This window comes from Salmo salar, chromosome 01, assembly GCF_965601325.2.
Source record: "Salmo salar chromosome 01, fSalSal1, whole genome shotgun sequence".
In the NCBI taxonomy this organism is placed as follows: domain Eukaryota; kingdom Metazoa; phylum Chordata; class Actinopteri; order Salmoniformes; family Salmonidae; genus Salmo; species Salmo salar.
Window position 1 is genome coordinate 8,936,940 of NC_138291.1, and position 23,568 is coordinate 8,960,507.

A 23,568-nucleotide genomic window follows, 5' to 3' on the forward strand; every position below is an offset into this window, starting at 1 on the left:
CCTCTGTTACCTCCACCCGTCTCTCTCTATCCCTCTGTTACCTCCACCCGTCTCTCTCTATCCCTCTGTTACCTCCACCCGTCTCTCTCTGTCCCTCTGTTACCTCCACCCGTCTCTCTCTATCCCTCTGTTACCTCCACCCGTCTCTCTCTATCCCTCTGTTACCTCCACCCGTCTCTCTCTATCCCTCTGTTACCTCCACCCGTCTCTCTCTATCCCTCTGTTACCTCCACCCATCTCTCTCTATCCCTCTGTTACCTCCACCCGTCTCTCTCTATCCCTCTGTTCAATCCCTCCCTCTAACTCTGTCCCTCTGTTACCTCCACCCGTCTCTCTCTATCCCTCTGTTACCTCCACCCGTCTCTCTCTGTCCCTCTGTTACCTCCACCCATCTCTCTCTATCCCTCTGTTACCTCCACCCATCTCTCTCTATCCCTCTGTTACCTCCACCCATCTCTCTTTATTCCTCTGTTCCATCCCCTTATTAACAGTATCACTCATCCTCAACCAGTCCCACCTTCTGGTCCCTGACCTCCTCCACTAAACTCTTAGTAAAAAAAGGTGCTGTTTAGAACCTAAAAGGGTTCTTCGGCTGTCCCCATAGCAGAACTTGTTGTAGAACCATTTTTGTTACTATGTAGACCACTTTTGCCTCCAGATAGAACCCTTTTGGGCTGTAGAACCCTTTCCACAGAGGGTTCTACATGGAATCAAAAGGATTCTACCTGGAACCAAAAAGGGTTCTCCTATGGGGACAGCTGAATAACCTTTTTTTCTAAGAGTGCATCCTCGTTCTAGTTCTCTCTCTCTCAGCCCCCCAACCATCTCCCTGCTCATGAAATCACTCCTCCCTTAATGTCTCACCCTCAAATCCATCCCCCATCTTTCTCACCCTCCCACGTTCCATCCCTCCGTGTCTCTCCCTCCATCTGAGAGTCATGTCTATCACCTCAACAGCATGTTTCACTCTACCCTTCTCTCTCGTTCTCTCTATCTTCTCTCGTTCTTTCTCTCAGATCCCTTTACTGGTTGGAAGCCATTCAACACAATGAGTCCAGAGGTCACGGTACAAACCGAGTACAGATCATGTTGTTTCACAGCAAACCAGCTCAACATTAGGCTCCAATGGGAAGAGCAGTCTACCTACTAACAGTGCCCTTTCCCATGCTGAGAAGAGTTGTCTCCCATTGTTTTCTCTGCCTTCTTGGTGGCACTGACATTTCATTTGTGTCCCAAATCGCACCCTATTCCATATATAGTGCACTACTTTGGACCAGGACCCACGGGGCTTGACACATACTGTCCCAGGTCTCCTCTCCTTCATCAGCACAGGCCGAAAACACAGGATGGATGACAACAAAGGCAGAAGCCCATCAGTATACACATCAGCAGGCTAGTGAAAGACTGAAGCGCAGACTACCGGCTTGGAGAGAGAGAGAGAGGGATACTGGAAGGAGGGTGTGTGTGTGTGTGTGTGTATGACAGGTGGTGCTCACAGCGAGAGGGAGAGGACAGGTTGTATAAGCACATGAGGGTGGGGTGAGGAAGTAGATATGTTGCCAATGAACCCCGGGCCTGGAGATGTGTTAATTTAGCTTGTTAGTCTTTCTGTTTACTATGTAAACAAACGATGGACATTTACAGTGTCAGGTATACACACATAATTACTGTGACCTGAATGAAATAAAGAAGGGGTTGTAAAGGAAGAGGAAAGATTAAACCATCTTGCTTTCATCTGCAGGATATCTGAATAAAACAGCTATCAACTCCTATACTATTAACTCCTATACCACTAACTCCTATCAACTCCTATCAACTACTATATAATTAACTACAATACTATTAACTCCTATCAACTACTGTATAATGAACTACTATACTATTAACTCCTATCAACTCATATCCTATCAACTCCTATACTATCAAATCCTATCAACTCCTATACTATTCATTCCTATCAACTCCTATACTATTCATTCCTATCAACTCCTATACTATTCATTCCTATCAACTCCTATACTATTAACTCCTATCAACTACTATACTATTAACTCCTATCAACTCCTATACTATCAACTCCTATCAACTCCTATACTATTAACTCCTATACTTTCAACTACTATACTATTAACTCCTATCAACTACTATACTATCAACTCCTATACTATCAACTCCTATCAACAACTACACTATCAACTCCTATCAACTACTATACTATTACCTCCTATACTATTAACTCATAACTCCTATAATATCAACTCCTATCAACTCCTATACTATTAACTCCTATACTATTAACTCCTATCAACTACTATACTATTAACTCCTATACTATCAACTCCTATCAACTCCTATACTATTACCTCCTATACTATTAACTCATAACTCCCATACTATTAACTCCTATCAACTCATATACTATCAACTCATATACTATCAACTCCTATACTGTCAACTCCTATCAACTCCTATACTATTAACTCCTATCAACTCCTATACTATCAACTCCTATACTATCAACTCCTATACTATCAACTCCTATACTATCAACTCCTATACTATCAACTCCTATACCATTCACTCCTATACTATTAACTCCTATCAACTACTATACTATTAACTCCTATACTATCAACTCATAACTCTTATACTATTAACTCCTATCAACTCCTATACTATCAACTCCTATCAACTACTATACTATTAACTCCTATGAACTCCTATACTATTAACTCCTATACTATTAACTCCTATACAATTAACTTCTATCAACTCCTATACTATCAACTCCTATCAACTACTATTAACTTTTATTAAAGCATGTAGAGCACAGGAGGCTGGTGAGGGAAGGACGGCTCATAATAATGTCTGGAACAGAGTGAATGGAATGAAACCACGTGTTGGATGTATTTGATCCCATTCCACTGATTCCACTCCAGTCATTACCACAAGCCCATTCTCCCCAATGAAGGTGCCACCAACAACCTGTGATGTACAAACAACTGAGAACTATGGTGTCTATCGTTATGTTACAATACTACAATATGGCATATGTGACCTGTATGTCAGTAACAATATGATAGCATGCTGGCATTATAAAAACTGCTAGTTGAATCAAAACTGACTGGACATATGGTTTATTTTTGTCTCTTTCTGTGTGCATCTGAAATGGCACCCTATTCCACATTTATTGCACTATGTTGACAAACACTATGTTTATGCCCTATGGGCCCTGGTCAAATGTAGTGCACTATATAATAGGAAAAGGGTTCCATTTGGGACACTGCCTCTGTCTGTGTCAGTTGTCGAGGCCTCCCAATTCCTGGGCCTTCTGCCTGATGTTCTGGTTGAAAGGCATCATGAAGTCCTCAAAGTCCACCTCGTAGGACAGACGGTCCCTTCTCTCCTCCTTCCTCTCAATCAGCTGGCTGCTGGTCAGCTGCTTACCCCACACCTGACAAGGGGGAGAGGAGGGAAAGAGGGAGAGAGAGAGAGAGAGGGAGGGAGAGAGAGAGAGAATTAGAGAAGGGGAGAAAGCGAGAAGGAAAGATCGGGAGACAAATAGAGAGACAGAGACAGAGAGAAGAGATGTTAGAGTGAGAAAAAATAGGGGGTGGGAGGGGCAGCAGAGCGAGACAAAGGGGGTGAGGTGGGAGAGGGGCAGCAAAGCGAGACAAAGGGGGTGAGGTGGGAGAGGGGCAACAAAGGGGGTGCGGTGGGAGAGGGGCAGCAGAGCGAGACAAGGGCGGGTTAGCAAAGCGAGACAATGGGGGGAGGGTATCAGAGCGAGGCAAGGGGGGTTAGCAAAGTGTGGGGGAGGGGCAGCAGAGCGAGACAAAGAAGGGTGGGTAGGAGAGGGGCAGCAGAGCGAGACAAGGTGGGGGAGAGGGGCAGCAGAGCGAGACAAGGTGGGGGAGAGGGGCAGCAGAGCGAGACAAAGGGGGGAAGAGGAGCAGCAGAGCGAGACAAAGGGGGGGAGAGGAGCAGCAGAGCGAGACAAGGTGGGGCAGCAGAGCGAGACAAAGGGGGGAAGAGGAGCAGCAGAGCGAGACAAAGGGGGGGAGAGGAGCAGCAGAGCGAGACAAAGAGGGAGGAGAGGAGCAGAGCGTGACAAAGGGGGGAGAGGGACAGCAGAGCGAGACAAAGGGGGGAGAGGGACAGCAGAGCGAGACAAAGGGGGGAGAGGAGCAGAGCGTGACAAAGGGGGGAGAGGGACAGCAGAGTGAGACAAAGGGGGGAGAGGGTCAGCGGAGCGAGACAAAGGGGGGAGAGGAGCAGCAGAGCGAGACAAAGGGGAGGAGGGACAGCAGAGCGAGACAAAGGGGGGAGAGGGGCAGCAGAGCGAGACAATGGGGAGGAGGGGCAGCAGAGCGAGACAATGGGGAGGAGGGGCAGCAGAGCGAGACAATGGGGAGGAGGGGCAGCAGAACGAGACAATGGGGAGGAGGGGCAGCAGAGCGAGACAATGGGGAGGAGGGGCAGCAGAACGAGACAATGGGGAGGAGGGGCAGCAGAGCGAGACAATGGGGAGGAGGGGCAGCAGAGCGAGACAATGGGGAGGAGGGGCAGCAGAGCGAGACAATGGGGAGGAGGGGCAGCAGAGCGAGACAATGGGGAGGAGGGGCAGCAGAGCGAGACAATGGGGAGGAGGGGCAGCAGAGCGAGACAATGGGGAGGAGGGGCAGCAGAGCGAGACAATGGGGAGGAGGGGCAGCAGAGCGAGACAATGGGGAGGAGGGGCAGCAGAGCGAGACAATGGGGAGGAGGGGCAGCAGAACGAGACAATGGGGAGGAGGGGCAGCAGAGCGAGACAATGGGGAGGAGGGGCAGCAGAGCGAGACAATGGGGAGGAGGGGCAGCAGAGCGAGACAATGGGGAGGAGGGGCAGCAGAACGAGACAATGGGGAGGAGGGGCAGCAGAGCGAGACAATGGGGAGGAGGGGCAGCAGAGCGAGACAATGGGGAGGAGGGGCAGCAGAGCGAGACAATGGGGAGGAGGGGCAGCAGAGCGAGACAATGGGGAGGAGGGGCAGCAGAGCGAGACAATGGGGAGGAGGGGCAGCAGAGCGAGACAATGGGGAGGAGGGGCAGCAGAGCGAGACAATGGGGAGGAGGGGCAGCAGAGCGAGACAATGGGGAGGAGGGGCAGCAGAGCGAGACAATGGGGAGGAGGGGCAGCAGAACGAGACAATGGGGAGGAGGGGCAGCAGAGCGAGACAATGGGGAGGAGGGGCAGCAGAACGAGACAATGGGGAGGAGGGGCAGCAGAGCGAGACAATGGGGAGGAGGGAGAAAGAAATTGACGTTATGTAATAGCCACCTAAAAGTGCCTCGATAGCAAAAACAAGTTGAGAACAAAACAACAGGCTAATCAGAGGATGAGGTCATTGGCTAGATGAGGTGCCTTCTGTCACGGAGGAAGCGGAGAAGTGGGAACCTACTGTTTTTGGCACAAAGCTGATGTCGAGTCGGTTGGTGGCTCCACTGGTGATCTGGGTGTTGAGGAAGATGATGTTGTCCTTCAGAGAAACCTTCTTCACCGCCGTCTCAGAGGAGGTCGCCGACACAGAGTCAGACTGGATGGAGACGGATAGACGGACACACGCATACACACACACACACACACACACAAACGTTACACACAAAGACACACACGCACAGGCAGATCCACACATCAAATCAAACCCGCCCTCCCTTTCTTCAGAACAGCCTCAATTCATCGGGGGTATGGACTCTACAAGGTGTCTAAAAGCATTCCATAGGGATGCTGGTGCATGTTGACTCCAATCTTTCCCCACAGTTGTGTCCAGTTGTCTGGATGTCCTTTGGGTGCTGGACCATTATTGATACACACAGGGAAACTGCTGATCATGAAATACTCAGCAGCGTTGCAGTTCTTGACACACTCAAACCGGTGCACCTGGCACCTACTACCATACCTCATTCGAAAGCACTGAAATATTTTGTCTTGCCTATTCACCCTCTGAATGGCACATATTAACACAATCCATGTCTCAATTGTCTCAAGGCTCAAAATTCCTGCTTGAACCTGTCTCTAAACTATAGTAGTCATCTAAACTGATTGAAGTGGATTTAACAAGTGACATCAATAAGGGATCATAGCTTTCACCTGGATTCACCTGGTCAGTCTATGTCATGTAAAGAGCAGATGTTCTTAATGTTTTGTCCACTCAGTGTATCTACAAGACACATAAAACTAGTCTGCAGTATGTGTATGTTTCTAACCATAATAAGGAAATAACATAGCCAGATAGTTATTTAGGTAGTTATTTACCTTAGGAGCAGCTAGACTGGCTGGCTTGGCCGCAGGTTTGCCTCCTCCCTTCCCCTTCCCCTCCTTGGACTTGGGGAGGCTGTCAAACTTGACCTGGACCAGATCAGTTATCCTGATGTCTCCATATGCTCTGGCAATGTCCAGGCAATTCTGCTCTGAAATGAGACCACAGCGTTTTAATTGGAACCATATTCTGTACCTTCCGAGTAACATAACAGTAGCTAAAGCAGTTATACCTACAGAAAGTACACAGTGGTCTTACATAGCTCAGTTGATAGAGCGTGGCGCTTGAAATGCCAGGACAGTGAGTTCAATCCCCGAGACCACCCATGCATAAAGAAAAATGTATTTCCACATGACTAAGTCAATTATGATAAAAGCATTGGCTAAATGGCCTATATTATTAACCTGAACAAAAATATGAATGCAACAATTTCTAAGATATTGCAAAGTTACAGTTTGTTCATATAAGGAAAACAGTCAATTGAAATACATTCATTAGGCCCTAATCTATTGATTTCACATGACTGGGCAGGGGCGCAGTCAATGTTTAGGGCGGCTTATGGTAGAGAAATGAACATTCCCTTCTCTGGCAACAGCTCTGGTGGACATTCCTGCAGTCAGCATGCCAATTGCACGCTCACTCATTGTGTTGGGTGACAAAACTGCACATTTTAGAGCAGCCTTTTATTGTCCCCAGCACAGGTGCACCTGTGTAATGATCATGCTGTTTAATTAGCTTATTGATATGCCACACCTATCACATGGATGGATTATCTTGGCAAAGGATATTCTGGTTAGAGCCATTTTGCACTGTTCTGTGAAGGGAGTAGTACACACCGTTGTACGAGATCTTCAGTTTCTTGGCAATTTCTCGCATGGAAAAGCCATTTCTCAGAACAAGAATAGACTGATGAGTTTCAGAAGAAAGTCCTTTGTTTCTGGCCATTTTGAGCCTGTAATCGAATCCACAAATGCTGATGCTCCAGATACTCAACTAGTCTAAAGAAGGCCAGTTTTATTGCTTCTTTAATCAGAACACAGTTTTCAGCTGTGCTAACATCATTGCAAAAGGGTTTTCTAATGATTAATTAGCCTATTAAAATGATAAACTTGGATTAGCTAACACAACGTGCCATTGGAACACAGGAGTGATGGTTGCTGATAATGGGCCTCTGTATGCCTACGTAGATATTCCATTAAATATCAGCCATTTCCAGCTACAATAGTCATTTACAACATTAACAATGTCTACACTGTATTTCTGATCAATCTGATGTTATTTTAAATGGACAAAAAAAAAGTGCTTTTCCTTCAAAAACAAGGACATTTCTAAGTGACCCCAAACTTTTGAACGGTAGCGTATATTAAAAGCTAAACCAGTGATACACAGATACACATGGAGGTAATATTTGGAAATCTATATGTGCACAAGAAATAGCATAGATAATATCCTGTTAGGGCTAGGGGGCAGTATTGACATGGCTGGATAAAAAACATACCCGATTTAATCTGGTTACCACTCCTACCCAGTAACTAGAATATGCATATACTTATTACATATGGATAGCAAACACCCTAAAGTTTCTAAAACTGTTTGAATGGTGTCTGTGAGTATAACAGAACTCAAATGGCAGGTCAAAACCTGAGAGATTCCTTTACAGGAAGTGGCCTGTCTGACCATTTCTTGAACTTCTTTTCCATCTCTATCTTTTACTAAGGATCTCTGCTCTAACGTGACACTTCCCACGTCTTCCATAGGCTCTCAGAGCCCGGGAAAAAACAGAATGTCGTCATTCCAGCCCCAGGCTGAAACACATTATCGCCTTTCTCAAGTGGCCGATCAAGGGACTCTGGGCTTATGCGCGTGACCCGACCGCCCCCGCCTTTGTGATTTTTTCCTCTGTTTGCCGAAAAGGAGATTCCCTGTCGGAATATTATCGCTTTTGTACGAGAAAAATGGCGTAAAAATTGATTTTAAACAGCGGTTGACATGCTTCGAAGTACGGTAATGGAATATTTAGAATTTTATTGTCACGAATTGCGCCATGCGCGCGACACTTCTTTACCATTTCGGATAGTGTCTGGAACGCACGAACAAAACGCCGCTATTCGGATATAACGATGGATTATTTTGGACCAAACCAACATTTGTTATTGAAGTAGCAGTCCTGGGAGTGCATTCTGACGAAGACAACAAAAGGTAATCAAACTTTTATAATAGTAAATATGATTATGGTGAGTGCTAAACTTGCCGGGTGTCTAAATAGCGAGCCCGTGATGCCTGGGCTATGTACTTAGAATATTGCAAAATGTGCTTTCACCAAAAAGCTATTTTAAAATCGGACATATCGAGTGCATAGAGGAGGTCTGTATCTATAATTCTTAAAATAATTGTTATGCTTTTTGTGAACGTTTATCGTGAGTAATTTAGTAAAATGTTAGCGAATTCCCCGGAAGTTTGCGGGGGGTATGCTAGTTCTGAACGTCACATGCTAATGTAAAAAGCTGGTTTTTGATATAAATATGAACTTGATTGAACAAAACATGCATGTATTGTATAACATAATGTCCTAGGGTTGTCATCTGATGAAGATCATCAAAGGTGAGTGCTGCATTTAGCTGTCTTCTGGGTTTTGGTGACATTATATGCTGGCTTGAAAAATGGGTGTCTGATTATTTCTGGCTTGGTACTCTGCTGACATAATCTAATGTTTTGCTTTCGTTGTAAAGCCTTTTTGAAATCGGACAGTGTGGTTAGATTAACGAGAGTCTTGTCTTTAAATAGCTGTAAAATAGTCATATGTTTGAGAAATTGAAGTAATAGGATTTTTAAGGTTTTGAAAATCGCGCCACAGGCTTAAAGTGGCTGTTGAGTAGGTGGGACGCAAGCGTCCCACCTAGCCCATAGAGGATAACAGTAGTCCTCTACTCTGCACCTTTCATACATAACAGTAGTCCTCTACCCTGCACCTTTCATACATAACAGTAGTCCTCTACCCTGCACCTTTCATACATAACAGTAGTCCTCTACTCTGCACCTTTCATACATAACAGTAGTCCTCTACCCTGCACCTTTCATACATAACAGTAGTCCTCTACCCTGCACCTTTCATACATAACAGTAGTCCTCTACTCTGCACCTTTCATACATAACAGTAGTCCTCTACCCTGCACCTTTCATACATAACAGTAGTCCTCTATCCTGCACCTTTTATACATAACAGTAGTCCTCTACTCTGCACCTTTTCATACATAACAGTAGTCCTCTACTCTGCAACTTTCATACATAACAGTAGTCCTCTACCCTGCACCTTTCATACATAACAGTAGTCCTCTACTCTGCACCTTTCATACATAACAGTAGTCCTCTACCCTGCACCTTTCATACATAACAGTAGTCCTCTACCCTGCACCTTTCATACATAACAGTAGTCCTCTACCCTGCACCTTTCATACATAACAGTAGTCCTCTACTCTGCACCTTTCATACATAACAGTAGTCCTCTACCCTGCACCTTTCATACATAACAGTAGTCCTCTACTCTGCACCTTTCATACATAACAGTAGTCCTCTACTCTGCACCTTTCATACATAACAGTAGTCCTCTACCCTGCACCTTTCATACATAACAGTAGTCCTCTACTCTGCACCTTTCATACATAACAGTAGTCCTCTACTCTGCACCTTTCTCTCCACCTGTCCACAGTTGCTACAGGGATTTGGGGATGATGGACCTGTTATCGTATCACATTTTAATTTCACGCGTGAGTGAGGAGCCAGCGACTGTGAGCTGGGCTGGAGGAGGTTGGGGGGGAGGAGGTGGAATGGGTGGAGAGGGTTGGGGGGGTGGAAGGGCTGGAGGAGGTTGGGGGGAGGAGGTGGAATGGGTGGAGAGGGAATGGGTGTAGAGGGTTGGGAGGGTGGAAGGGCTGGAGGGGGGTGGGGGGGGTTGGAGGAATACATCACATCAAGGGAAACAGGGCCATCTGCTGGACTATTGATAACATGAACATGGCACCCTATTCCCGATACACTGAGTGTACAAAACATTAGGAACACCTTTCGAATATTGAGTTGCACCCCCCTTTTGCCATCAGAACAGCCTCAATTCGTCGGGTCATGGACTACAAGGTGTCAAAAGCGTTCCACATGGATGCTGGCCCATGTTGATTCCAATGATTCCCACAGTTATGTCAAATTGTCTGGATGTCCTTTGGGTGCTGGACCATTCTTGATGCAAACAGGAAACTGTTGAGCATGAAAAACCCAGCAGCGTTGCAGTTCTTGACACACTCAAACCGGTGCGCCTGGCACCTACTACCATACCCTGTTGAAAGGCATTTTAATATTTTGTCTTGCTCATTCACCCTCTGAATAGCACATATACACAATCCATGTCTCCATTGTCTCAAAAGGGCTATTAAAATCCTTCTTTAACCCGTCTCCTCCCCTTCATCTACACTGATTGAAGAGGATTTAACAAGTAACATTAATAAGGGATCATAGCTTTCACCTGGATTCACCTGGTCAGTCTACGTCATGGAAAGAGCAGGTGTTCCTAATGTTTTGTCCCCTACTTTTGACCAGTCTTACCGAGCGTTTAAAAGAGTCATCCGTTTTTTTTTTGTGTATAGAGTATGAGTAGTAGTACCTTTCTTGTTCTCTGCCTGCACCCTGGCCCCGGCCATGATGAGGTAATCCACACAGCACGGTCTGCAGCTCTCGATGGCCCTCATGAGGGGCGTGGCCCCATTCATGGCCACGGCGTCCACCACTGACCCAGAATGCACCAGGAGGTCCACGATGTCCACCTGGCCAGCATGGGAGGCGTGGTGCAGCGGTGTCCAACTGAACTGGTCGCACACGGTCACATCAGCACTGTAGCAGATCCATACACCTGATTAATGGCCAATAACCTGATCACTGACCTATTAACCACCCGCTAAACCAGTAAGATGCATCGGCAAGTATCGAATACGATTCATTCAAATTAGGAATCAATAGACTTGATTAGTGAAAGCCCCTTGTGGTCCAGAGCTGGCTCATTGACTAATGATCAATAAAAAACCTGATCACTACTGAATAAACCAGCATCGGCACTGAGACCTGATCACTACTGAATAAACCAGCATCAGCACTGAGACCTGATCACTACTGAATAAACCAGCATCAGCACTGAGACCTGATCACTACTGAATAAACCAGCATCAGCACTGAGACCTGATCACTACTGAATAAACCAGCATCGGCACTGAGACCTGATCACTACTGAATAAACCAGCATCAGCACTGAGACCTGATCACTACTGAATAAACCAGCATCAGAACTGAGACCTGATCACTACTGAATAAACCAGCATCAGCACTGAGACCTGATCACTACTGAATAAACCAGCATCGGCACTGAGACCTGATCACTACTGAATAAACCAGCATCAGCACTGAGACCTGATCACTACTGAATAAACCAGCATCAGCACTGAGACCTGATCACTACTGAATAAACCAGCATCAGCACTGAGACCTGATCACTACTGAATAAACCAGCATCGGCACTGAGACCTGATCACTCCTGAATAAACCAGCATCGGCACTGAGACCTGATCACTACTGAATAAACCAGCATCGGCACTGAGACCTGATCACTACTGAATAAACCAGCATCGATCACTGAGACCTGATCACTACTGAATAAACCAGCATCGGCACTGAGACCTGATCACTACTGAATAAACCAGCATCGGCACTGAGACCTGATCACTACTGAATAAACCAGCATCAGCACTGAGACCTGATCACTACTGAATAAACCAGCATCGGCACTGAGACCTGATCACTACTGAATAAACCAGCATCGGCACTGAGACCTGATCACTACTGAATAAACCAGCATCAGCACTGAGACCTGATCACTACTGAATAAACCAGCATCAGCACTGAGACCTGATCACTACTGAATAAACCAGCATCGGCACTGAGACCTGATCACTACTGAATAAACCAGCATCGGCACTGAGACCTGATCACTACTGAATAAACCAGCATCAGCACTGAGACCTGATCACTACTGAATAAACCAGCATCAGCACTGAGACCTGATCACTACTGAATAAACCAGCATCAGCACTGAGACCTGATCACTACTGAATAAACCAGCATCAGCACTGAGACCTGATCACTACTGAATAAACCAGCATCAGCACTGAGACCTGATCACTACTGAATAAACCAGCATCAGCACTGAGACCTGATCACTACTGAATAAACCAGCATCAGCACTGAGACCTGATCACTACTGAATAAACCAGCATCAGCACTGAGACCTGATCACTACTGAATAAACCAGCATCGGCACTGAGACCTGATCACTACTGAATAAACCAGCATCAGAACTGAAAATGAGGAACAGCAATACTACAGGGCGGTATAATGCTCATTGTTCACCAGGATTGGGGTCAATTCCATTTTCAATTCAAATTGCAATTCCAATAATTTCTTCATGCTTTTCAATTAGCAACATTTGGAATTGGTATTTGGTTAACTTTCTGAATTGATTGGAATTGTAATGGAATTGACCACAACCCTGGTATAACGCTCATTGCTCACCCCAGGCTGATGAGGAACTTGGCCACCTCGTAATTCCCGCTCCCGCAGGCGGTCATCAAGGGCGTCTTATAGTAACAGTCCTTCACATCCACAGGGACCCCCTGACTGAAGGCCAGGCTCAGAGACTCCAGGTCCCCCGTCTTCACACAGTAGTTGATGTTGATATAGATTTTCTCCGGCTCGTCCACGTACCATGCTGAGTCGTCTTCGATGGGGTGGCCCGGCGGGTGGTCGCGGTCGAACCGCTTGGTGTCGGTGAACTGCTGGTAGCTCTCCACCATGAAGTGGGGCGGCCCGCCGTCCTCGCGTCGGAAGATGAGCTCCGGAGGGACAATGCAAATGGGCATGGGGAGGACGAACTTACCTTTCTTTTTCCCCTTCCCCCCTTTCCCGGCTTTCTTCTTCTTGGGCTCGTAGGAGGGAAGGGTGAAGGCTTTTTGGAGGTAGCGCACCCCTTTGAAGAAATCAGTCACATTGATCAGTCCTTCGCGCTTCTTGTCGTGCTCCAGAATCACCTGGATAGAAATAATCACAACAATTAATTTTAATTCAAGTGTTTTTCTTCTGGCACCAATGGGGCTATAATTCAGGACATACTGCAGAATAAGAGCACAATGTAAAACACTATACTAAACCGTCTGCTTCTCAAATTACACCCTATTCACCTTTCTATTGAACTACTGTAGACCAGAGTTACTGTGGTGAAAATGTACTGCTTTGCCCATGAGGGTTGTCCATTAAAGCCATAAACAAGAAAACAACCCAACGTCCCACAGATCAGATATCAAACACATACAGTTAAACATCAGCTCTATACATTCTAGAATGACTATCAGTTCTAGAATGACCTTCTGGAGGTTCTCGTCATCCACTGGCGCCCGGTGATCCTGCAGCACCGCCACAAACGTCTCCCGGGTAACCGTCTCCACGGGACCCACAGCCTCCTCAGCGATCTCCATGGCGGTGCGAAGCGACGCCTCGTGCTCGCAGGACCAGTCGTGCAGCGTGAGCGCCCACAGCTCATTGGGATTGACGGCGCCCGGTTTGGAGAACTTCACCTCCAGACGCTCTGCCTTCTTCAGCTCCTTCATGGCTGGCTTCTGGTTGTTGTTCTTGGCAATCTGACTGGGGATCAAACCCTCAGTGTTTTTCAGCTTGGCGTTGCAGCCTGGGGTTGACACAGAAGGCATATTGCATTTTAAGATGTAATCTACAGGTAAGAGTTGGCTGGCTTTATCTACAGTATATGTGGCCCTGGGGTTAGAGTTGCTTGGCTTTAGCTACAGTATATATGGTGCTGGGGTTAGAGTTGCTTAGCTTTAGCTACAGTATATATGGTGCTGGGGTTAGAGTTGCTTAGCTTTAGCTACAGTATATATGGTGCTGGGGTTAGAGTTGCTTAGCTTTATCTACAGTATATGTGGCCCTGGGGTTAGAGTTGCTTGGCTTTAGCTACAGTATATGTGGCCCTGGGGTTAGAGTTGCTTAGCTTTATCTACAGTATATATGGTGCTGGGGTTAGAGTTGCTTAGCTTTAGCTACAGTATATATGGTGCTGGGGTTAGAGTTGCTTAGCTTTAGCTACAGTATATATGGTGCTGGGGTTAGAGTTGCTTAGCTTTAGCTACAGTATATGTGGCCCTGGGGTTAGAGTTGCTTAGCTTTAGCTACAGTATATATGGTGCTGGGGTTAGAGTTGCTTAGCTTTAGCTACAGTATATATGGTGCTGGGGTTAGAGTTGCTTAGCTTTAGCTACAGTATATATGGTGCTGGGGTTAGAGTTGCTTGGCTTTAGCTACAGTATATATGGCCCTGGGGTTAGAGTTGCTTAGCTTTATCTACAGTATATATGGTGCTGGGGTTAGAGTTGCTTAGCTTTAGCTACAGTATATATGGCCCTGGGGTTAGAGTTGCTTAGCTTTATCTACAGTATATATGGTGCTGGGGTTAGAGTTGCTTAGCTTTAGCTACAGTATATATGGTGCTGGGGTTAGAGTTGCTTAGCTTTAGCTACAGTATATATGGTGCTGGGGTTAGAGTTGCTTGGCTTTAGCTACAGTATATATGGTGCTGGGGTTAGAGTTGCTTAGCTTTAGCTACAGTATATATGGTGCTGGGGTTAGAGTTGCTTGGCTTTAGCTACAGTATATATGGTGCTGTTAGAGTTGCTTGGCTTTAGCTACAGTATATATGGTGCTGGGGTTAGAGTTGCTTAGCTTTAGCTACAGTATATATGGTGCTGGGGTTAGAGTTGCTTAGCTTTAGCTACAGTATATATGGTGCTGTTAGAGTTGCTTAGCTTTAGCTACAGTATATATGGTGCTGGGGTTAGAGTTGCTTAGCTTTAGCTACAGTATATATGGTGCTGTTAGAGTTGCTTAGCTTTAGCTACAGTATATATGGTGCTGGGGTTAGAGTTGCTTAGCTTTAGCTACAGTATATATGGTGCTGGGGTTAGAGTTGCTTAGCTTTAGCTACAGTATATATGGTGCTGGGGTTAGAGTTGCTTAGCTTTATCTACAGTATATATGGTGCTGGGGTTAGAGTTGCTTAGCTTTAGCTACAGTATATATGGTGCTGGGGTTAGAGTTGCTTAGCTTTAGCTACAGTATATATGGTGCTGTTAGAGTTGCTTAGCTTTAGCTACAGTATATATGGTGCTGGGGTTAGAGTTGCTTAGCTTTATCTACAGTATATATGGTGCTGGGGTTAGAGTTGCTTAGCTTTAGCTACAGTATATATGGTGCTGGGGTTAGAGTTGCTTGGCTTTAGCTACAGTATATATGGCCCTGGGGTTAGAGTTGCTTAGCTTTAGCTACAGTATATATGGCCCTGGGGTTAGAGTTGCTTGGCTTTAGCTACAGTATATATGGTGCTGGGGTTAGAGTTGCTTAGCTTTAGATACAGTATATATGGTGCTGAGGTTAGAGACTTTCTAATCTTCTGTGGATGAAAGAGAGGTCAACACCCGTGGTCCTAGAGAGATACAGGGTGTGCAGGCTTTTTATTCCGTCCCATAACTAAAACATCCGATTCTGCCAATCAATGTCTTCATGAGCAGTTGACTGATTTATTGAATTCAGTGTGCTAGCAGTGCTGGGCTGGAACCAAAGCCTGCACAACCCGTGGGCTCTCTGCCCAGTCAGTCAGGTTTCCCACCTCTCTGAGCCAGGAACCTGCAGCACTCAGTGAAGCCTCCAGCTGCAGCCAAGTGCAAGGGGGTGTTCCCGTCCGTGGCAGTCACACTTAAGTCTGCAGAGTAAGCAGACAGCACCACTATCACCTGGAAGGGAAAAGAGAATTAGACCTAATCTATAAATTTGATTTGATTTATTTTTAGGGTTGCAAAGCTAGTTTCTAGTGGATGGATAGACCATATGGTTCAAGAGAAAATAGCCTAGTTAATACAAAAAAGCATCTAATAACAATGGAATCATTTTTAATTAACTTTGCAACTCTTCCAACTATTGTCGTTTTTCACAACTGCCACCAGTTTTCCCTCCAAAAACTTGAAAGTTACCAAAATCCTGCTAGTTTACTGGTAAGCTTAGAACGTTTCCAGTAATATCCCAGACCTGCTGTTTTCAACTCTCTAGAAACAGCAGGAGCGGTAGAGATACTCTCAATGATCGGCTATGAAAAGCCAACTGACATTTACTCCTGAGGTGCTGACCTGTTGCACCCTTGACAACTAGTGTGATTATTATTATTTGACCATGCTGGTCATTTATGAACATTTGAACATCTTGGCCATGTTCTGTTATAATCTCCACCCAGCACAGCCAGAAGGGGACTGGCCACCCCTCATAGCCTGGTTCCTCTCTAGGTTTCTTCCTAGGTTTTTGGCCTTTCTAGGGAGTTTTTCCTAGCCACCGTGCTTCTACACCTGCATTGCTTGCTGTTTGGTGTTTTAGGCTGGGTTTCTGTACAGCACTTTGAGATATCAGCTGATGTAAGAAGGGCTATATAAATAAATGTGATTTGAAATTTGATTTGATACCCAAGAAGAGTCAAGGCTGTAATCGCTGCCAAAGGTGCGTTCGACAGATGTTTCAGTTTTTTCATTTTATTAAAATTTGCAACAAATTCCCAAAACATTTTTGCTTTGTCATTATGGGGTATTGTGTGTAGATTGATGAGGGGGGGAAAAAAACTATCTAATCCATTTTAGAATAAGGCTCTAACGTAACAAGGGGTCTGAATACTTTCCGAATGCACTGTATGTTGAAGAACCTGGTTTTAAACCTGATTACTGAGGTATCCTTTTGTTAACCAGCACCTCTGTAGTACCTGAAAGAAGCCCCCCTCTGCAGCGAGGTGGGCAGCGTGTATCCTCTTCTTGTCCACAGCGTTGGGGTTTCCCCCTTTCTGGAGGATGGCCCTGACCAGCTCTACAGCTCCCGCCCTGGCTGCCTCCATCAGGGCCGAACGACCAGACGCCTGGAGGGGGAACAGGAGAGCCAGCAACAGGCTAATGTTAATACGGTAATGACAAAGTAAAGGAGATGAAGGCAATTAAGGGCGGAGTAGTAGGAAGAGAGCGGAGATCTTGGTTGTCACTATTTGAAATCATACAAGAAAGGATTGAAGTAAAGTACAGAAAGAAAACTCTTCATTTTATCAAGACCAAACGCCTCATTTACAGAGTATTCGGCACGTGACAAATAACGTTATTTGATGTCTGATTATGTCATAGCCAATTGCGTCCTTTCCAGCACGGTTGTCTCGTGTTTACCTCGTTGGTGGCGTTGGGGTCAGCCCCTCTCTCCAGGATGCTGATGCACATGTTCTCACAGTCGTGGGCGCGCTCGCAGGCCAGCAGAAAGACGGGTGTCCCGGCTGAGGACACGTTGTTGATGTTGGCCTTGCTGTTGAGCACCACCTGCAGGCAGCGCATGTGACGCTTGGTGGGAGAGATGCAGTAGAACAGTGTGCCTGGAGAGAAACGTCTTGTCTGTTAGGGTTAAGAGGTTAGGGTTAGGGGGTAGGTGGTTAGGGGGGGTTAAGGTTAGGTGGGTTAGGGTTAGGAGTTAGGTGGTTAGGGTTAGGGAGGTTAGGGTTAGGGTTAGGGGGGGTTAAGGTTAGGTGGGTTAGGGTTAGGAGTTAGGTGGTTAGGGTTAGGGGGGTTAGGGTTAGGGGGTAGGGTTAGGGGGTTGGGTTAGGTGGGTTAGGGTTAGGAGTTAGGTGGTTAGGTGGTTAGGGTTAGGGGGGTTAGGGTTAGGGGGTAGGGTTAGGGGGTTGGGTTAGGTGGGTTAGGGTTAGGGTTAGGGTTAGGGGGGTTAGGGTTAGGGGGTAGGGTTAGGGGGTTGGGTTAGGTGGGTTAGGGTTGGGGGTTAGGTGGTTAGGGTTAGGGGGTTTGGGTTAGGTGGGTTAGGGTTGGGGTTGGGGGTTAGGTGGTTAGGGTTAGGGGGGTTAAGGGGGTTAGGGTTAGGTGGGTTAGGGTTAGGTGGGTTAGGAGGTTAGGGTTAGGGGGGGTTAGGGTTGAGGTTGGGGGTTAGGTGGTTAGGGTTAGGGGGGTAGGGTTAGGTGGGTTAGGTGGTTAGGGTTGGGGGGTTAGGGTTGGGGTTGGGGGTTAGGTGGTTAGGGTTAGGGGGGTTAGGGGGGTTAGGTGGGTTAGGGTTAGGTGGGTTAGGGTTGGGGGTTAGGGGGTTAGGGTTAGGGGGGGTTAGGATTAGGTGGTTTAGGGTTAGGGGGGTTAGGGTTGGGGTTGGGGGTTAGGTGGTTAGGGTTAGGGGGGTTAGGGTTGGGGCTTAGGGGGTTAGGTTTTAGGTTTTAGCTTGGTTAAGGGGGTTAGGGTTAGGTGGGTTAGGTGGTTAGGGGGGTTAGGGTTGGGGGTTAGGGGGTTAGGGTTAGGGGGTTAGGGTTGGGGGTTAGGGGGTTAGGGTTAGGGGGGGTTAGGGGGGTAGGGTTAGGTGGGTTAAGGGGGTTAGGGTTAGGTGGTTAGGGGGGTTAGGTTGGGGGTTAGAACAGATACAAAACTCCTCTACAGTTGGTGTTGTTCAGAGCCATGTATTTAGAAAGATGAGACATTGAGGTTTCCGCATTATGACGCATTTACATGACACTACAAAATGATATGGCAGCCATGTTAGCTGTCCATTAACATGACATGGGGAATATTTAAACAACGCCATGTCACTGAATGTCTAGAATTAGAATGATATAAAAATTGGCCCAACTCTCTATGGCTCTGGTGATGTTTGGCCCATCATTTTCAACGTCCCTTAGCCTGCTCCCACATCTGTTTGTTCTGGCTTGACCATGGGAGTCACTGTCACAGACAACGACCATGGGAGTCACCGTCACAGACAACGACCATGGGAGTCACCGTCACAGACAACGACCATGGGAGTCACCGTCACAGACAACGACCATGGGAGTCACCGTCACAGACAACGACCATGGGAGTCACCGTCACAGACAACGACCATGGGAGTCACCGTCACAGACAACGACCATGGGAGTCACCGTCACAGACAACGACCATGGGAGTCACCGTCACAGACAACGACCATAGGAGTCACTGTCACAGACAACGACTATAGGAGTCACTGTCACAGACAACGACCATGGGAGTCACTGTCACAGACAACGACCATGGGAGTCACTGTCACAGACAACGACCATGGGAGTCACTGTCACAGACAACGACCATGGGAGTCACCGTCACAGGCAACGACCATGGGAGTCACTGTCACAGACAACCACCATGGGAGTCACCGTCACAGACAACGACCATGGAAGTCACTGTCACAGACAACGACTATAGGAGTCACCGTCACAGACAACGACCATGGGAGTCACTGTCACAGACAACGACTATAGGAGTCACCGTCACAGACAACGACCATAGGAGTCACTGTCACAGACAACGACCATAGGAGTCACCGTCACAGGCAACGACCATGGGAGTCACCGTCACAGACAACGACCATAGGAGTCACTGTCACAGACAACGACTATAGGAGTCACTGTCACAGACAACGACCATGGGAGTCACCGTCACAGACAACGACCATGGGAGTCACCGTCACAGACAACCACCATAGGAGTCACCGTCACAGACAACGACCATGGGAGTCACTGTCACAGACAACGACTATAGGAGTCACCGTCACAGACAACGACCATGGGAGTCGGCAAGACAGTGCAAACAGATCTGGGAGCAGGGTAGAGAACCTCTCCCTACCTACCTTTTCCCTCGGTGTCAACCACGTCCATGTTGGCGTGATTCTTGGCCAGCAGGGCGACCATGTTGTCATGGCCCAGCTGAGCTGCCAGGATGACGGGCGTACGCCCCTTTTTGTCCTGGATGTTAGGGTGTGCACCCTGGGAGGAAACGGTGCGGAAGATCAATAGAGCTAAAAGTTTTATCAAATACATTTGTGAAAAAGTGCTTAACAGTAAAACCTGGTCTAAACCACCCAAAGAACAAGCAGGAAATATGACGATGGATACTGTAACGATTCAGGGAATGAGCTAGAGCAGGGCTTGAACCAGAGACTGTATGACTGCACTCCCACCTACGGCACAAAGGTCCAGACCTCTTGGTCAATGTTGTACTGTAATCACAAATAGGGGAACTACACTAGTATCAGGATTTAAAGTGACAGCGAACCCTGTTTAGGATGAAGGCGACGGTTTTGATAATGCTAAATGATGATTGGTAGACTGGACACCGGGCCTGATAACGCTAAATGATGATTGGTAGACTGGACACCGGGCCTACCTGTGAGAGCAGGAAGCGCACCATGTCGGTGTCGTTGGCCACGGAGGCCAGGTGCATGGCGGCATTTCCCTCGCTGGGCTCTGTCAGGTTGATGAGGTTGGGCACGCCCAGGCGCACCATCTTCTCTATCGCGGGCGTGTCTCCCTCGCGTACGCACTGCAGCAGACGGTACACCTGCAGCACCTCCAGTCGATCCTTGGCCACCACGCTGTGCACATTCACACCTCCACTCTGGGTCATGGTTGCAGCCTGGGGAGGGAGAGGAGATGGAGAGACGATGGGCAGGGGAGAGGAGAAGAAAGTGAGTGTAGATACAAGAGAGGAGGGGAGAGAGGAGAGAGGAGAGGAGAAGAGATGGGTGTATATAGGGTGAGTAGGGGAGAGAGGAGAGGAGAATAGATGGGTGTATATAGGGTGAGTAGGGGAGGAGGTATAGGCAAGGGTTACATTTTATTTTTCTCATTTTATTTTCTACCAATACTACTAATAACGCTTACTGTATTTATCTGACCGATTCCACGCCGGGAAAATAGCCAGAAAATATTTTGGGAATCTCCGATTGTTCTGGCAATTCTCCCATTTAAACTTCTTTGGGAGGAAGGATGTTTGAAATGCTTTATAGACCTTCACGTGCCTCCTGTAAGGCCCTTTATAGACCTTCACGTGCCTCCTGTAAGGCCCTTTATAGACCTTCATATGCCTCCTGTAGGACTCTTTATAGACCTTCATATGCCTCCTGTAGGACTCTTTATAGACCTTCACATGCCTCCTGTAGGACTCTTTATAGACCTTCACATGCCTCCTGTAAGGCCTCATTATAGACCTTGACATGCCTCCTGTAAGGCCTCTTTATAGACCTTCACATGCCTCCTGTAAGGCATCTTTATAGACCTTCACATGCCTCCTGTAAGGCCTCATTATAGACCTTCACATGCCTCCTGTAGGACTCATTATAGACCCTGACATGCCTCCTGTAAGGCCCTTTATAGACCTTCACATGCCTCCTGTAAGGCCTCTTTATAAACCTTCACATGCCTCCTGTAAGGCCCTTTATAGACCTTGACATGCCTCCTGTAAGGCCCTTTATAGACCTTGACATGCCTCCTGTAAGGCCTCTTTATAGACCTTCACATGCCTCCGGTAAGGCCTCTTTATAGACCTTGACATGCCTCCTGTAAGGCCTCTTTATAGACCTTCACATGCCTCCGGTAAGGCCTCTTTATAGACCTTGACATGCCTCCTGTAAGGCCTCTTTATAGACCTTCACATGCCTCCTGTAAGGCCTCTTTATAAACCTTCACATGCCTCCTGTAAGGCCCTTTATAGACCTTCACATGCCTCCTGTAAGGCCTCATGCACCAATTCATGTTGTTACTCCTATGACCAGAGAAAGTGAAATATTGCTTCATATTAAAAAAGACACAAGACACTAATATAACAACGCAATCTTATCAGAACTCTTTGCTATACTCATTCAGTGCAGCTGCAGTGCTGGTTGTAGCCTGAGTGGAAGTAGAGAGAACACCAATTTTATGGCTCATGAAAGTGTTGAACAAAGTGTTGACAATACTGAATAACAACTTAAACATGAACTCACTCATAAAAACAGCAGCTCTTTGCTGTATTCAGTGAGTCTCTCTGAAGTTATGGTTCTAACATTTTTGAAATCTCACAGTATTGACTTTTCTGTATGTTCTAGGCTTCTTTTTTACTGTCTATGGCTCGAGGAAACTGTGCAGACATGGTGATCTGAGCTATCTGATTGGCCTGCGGTAGGCCTATAGGTGCACTTGATTTGCTCTCTAGTCCTGCCGGGTAGGCAGAGTTCTACTTCAGACACAGGAAATTGTTCAAAAACTTTGCCTTCCCGGCACTAGGGAAGGCAAAGTGCCCCTACCACCAACAGCACCAGTCGATCGCCCGGGTTGATGACCACCGCTCTACAAGTACATCAAACTTCCAGAGTGGGCTCTCTGCTCATTTTTAATTGATGATACATTTAATGAGCACCTCCAACACAGTGAATGGGAAAATGGATTCAAAAAGAACTCCCTCTGCTGGTGATTTACTGAATATGCAATTGTAAAGGACTGCTGTGATTGGTTAATGATCTATAACGTCAATAATGTCATATTTTCTAAAGTACCAGGTAGCCCACTCTGGAAATGTGATGTATTTGAAGAATATAATGTTCCAAACATTATTTCAAAAAATATATATACATCTTTTTTTTTTGTTTAATAAATTCGATTTTTTTTTTCTTCATCAAGACACTGCATATGTTAGAGCACACTATGAGGAATATAATGACAACAAGATGTCTATCATAAGATGTCTGCATCATAGGGTCTTTCTAGAACTATACATGCTATGTATAGTCTACAAAGAGCATAAAATGGCCACTTTCATAATTTTCTAAAACATTGTTTTGGATACAAATGTAAAAAGCGTTTCAAACATCCTTCCTCCCAATGACGTTTCTATGTGAGACTTGCCAGAACAATCTGAGACACCAACAATATTTCCGGGCTACCCGATAGTATAGTTCAGGCCCTATAACTTACCCTGTTAAATTCAGTGCCTTCGAATCACTGCCTCTCTACAGTATCCCCAGACAAAAGAGTCCAAATACCACCATTCTATTCAGCAACATGGTGACACTGCGCTGTTGACCACTGTACCTAACTTGTAACAAATCACTAGTGACAGGACATATTGTTTGGAAGCAGAACCTCTCACTCTGGGATTTCTGTGGTCGCCGGAGCAACCGCGCACTGTGAGATCACATTATTCTGAGCTTGTAGAACGGGTCTGCATTCTAAACGCCACAGGCCAGGAATATCAAGTTACTCATGTAAAACATTATTTCAATGTAACACTGGGTAAATGGTATATGTTGTAGTAGGCTTTCATGTCAAGTCACTCTGATCTAT

At 46.5% G+C, this 23,568-nt stretch overlaps 1 protein-coding gene across 1 annotated transcript; it reads right to left on the reverse strand.

The window, feature by feature from the left end:
* Nucleotides 1-3,130: 3,130 nt before the first annotated feature.
* On the reverse strand, nt 3,131-23,397 carry LOC106609265 (ankyrin repeat and EF-hand domain-containing protein 1). The gene is made up of 12 exons (XM_014207912.3): nt 23,200-23,397; nt 20,636-20,884; nt 20,100-20,235; nt 17,642-17,841; nt 17,197-17,346; nt 16,066-16,189; nt 13,754-14,073; nt 12,906-13,420; nt 10,951-11,177; nt 6,296-6,450; nt 5,442-5,576; nt 3,131-3,454 (listed from the first exon to the last, which is right to left on the reverse strand). The coding sequence occupies exons 2-12, from the start codon at nt 20,873-20,875 to the stop codon at nt 3,299-3,301; spliced, it is 2,358 nt and encodes a 785-aa protein (XP_014063387.1). The 5' UTR covers nt 20,876-20,884; nt 23,200-23,397; the 3' UTR covers nt 3,131-3,298.
* Between the last annotated feature and the right edge of the window lie 171 nt (nt 23,398-23,568).

Excerpts from the sequence above, each read along its gene's own strand:
- LOC106609265 (XM_014207912.3), bottom strand. The coding sequence starts at position 20,875 with ATGACCCAGAGTGGAGGTGTGAATGTGCACAGCGTGGTGGCCAAGGAT. Across the intron at positions 17,347-17,641 it reads ACCCCAACGCCACCAACGAG|GCGTCTGGTCGTTCGGCCCT; the intron begins GTAAACACGAGA and ends TTCCCCCTCCAG. Across the intron at positions 13,421-13,753 it reads ATGACGAGAACCTCCAGAAG|GTGATTCTGGAGCACGACAA; the intron begins GTCATTCTAGAA and ends ATTTCTATCCAG.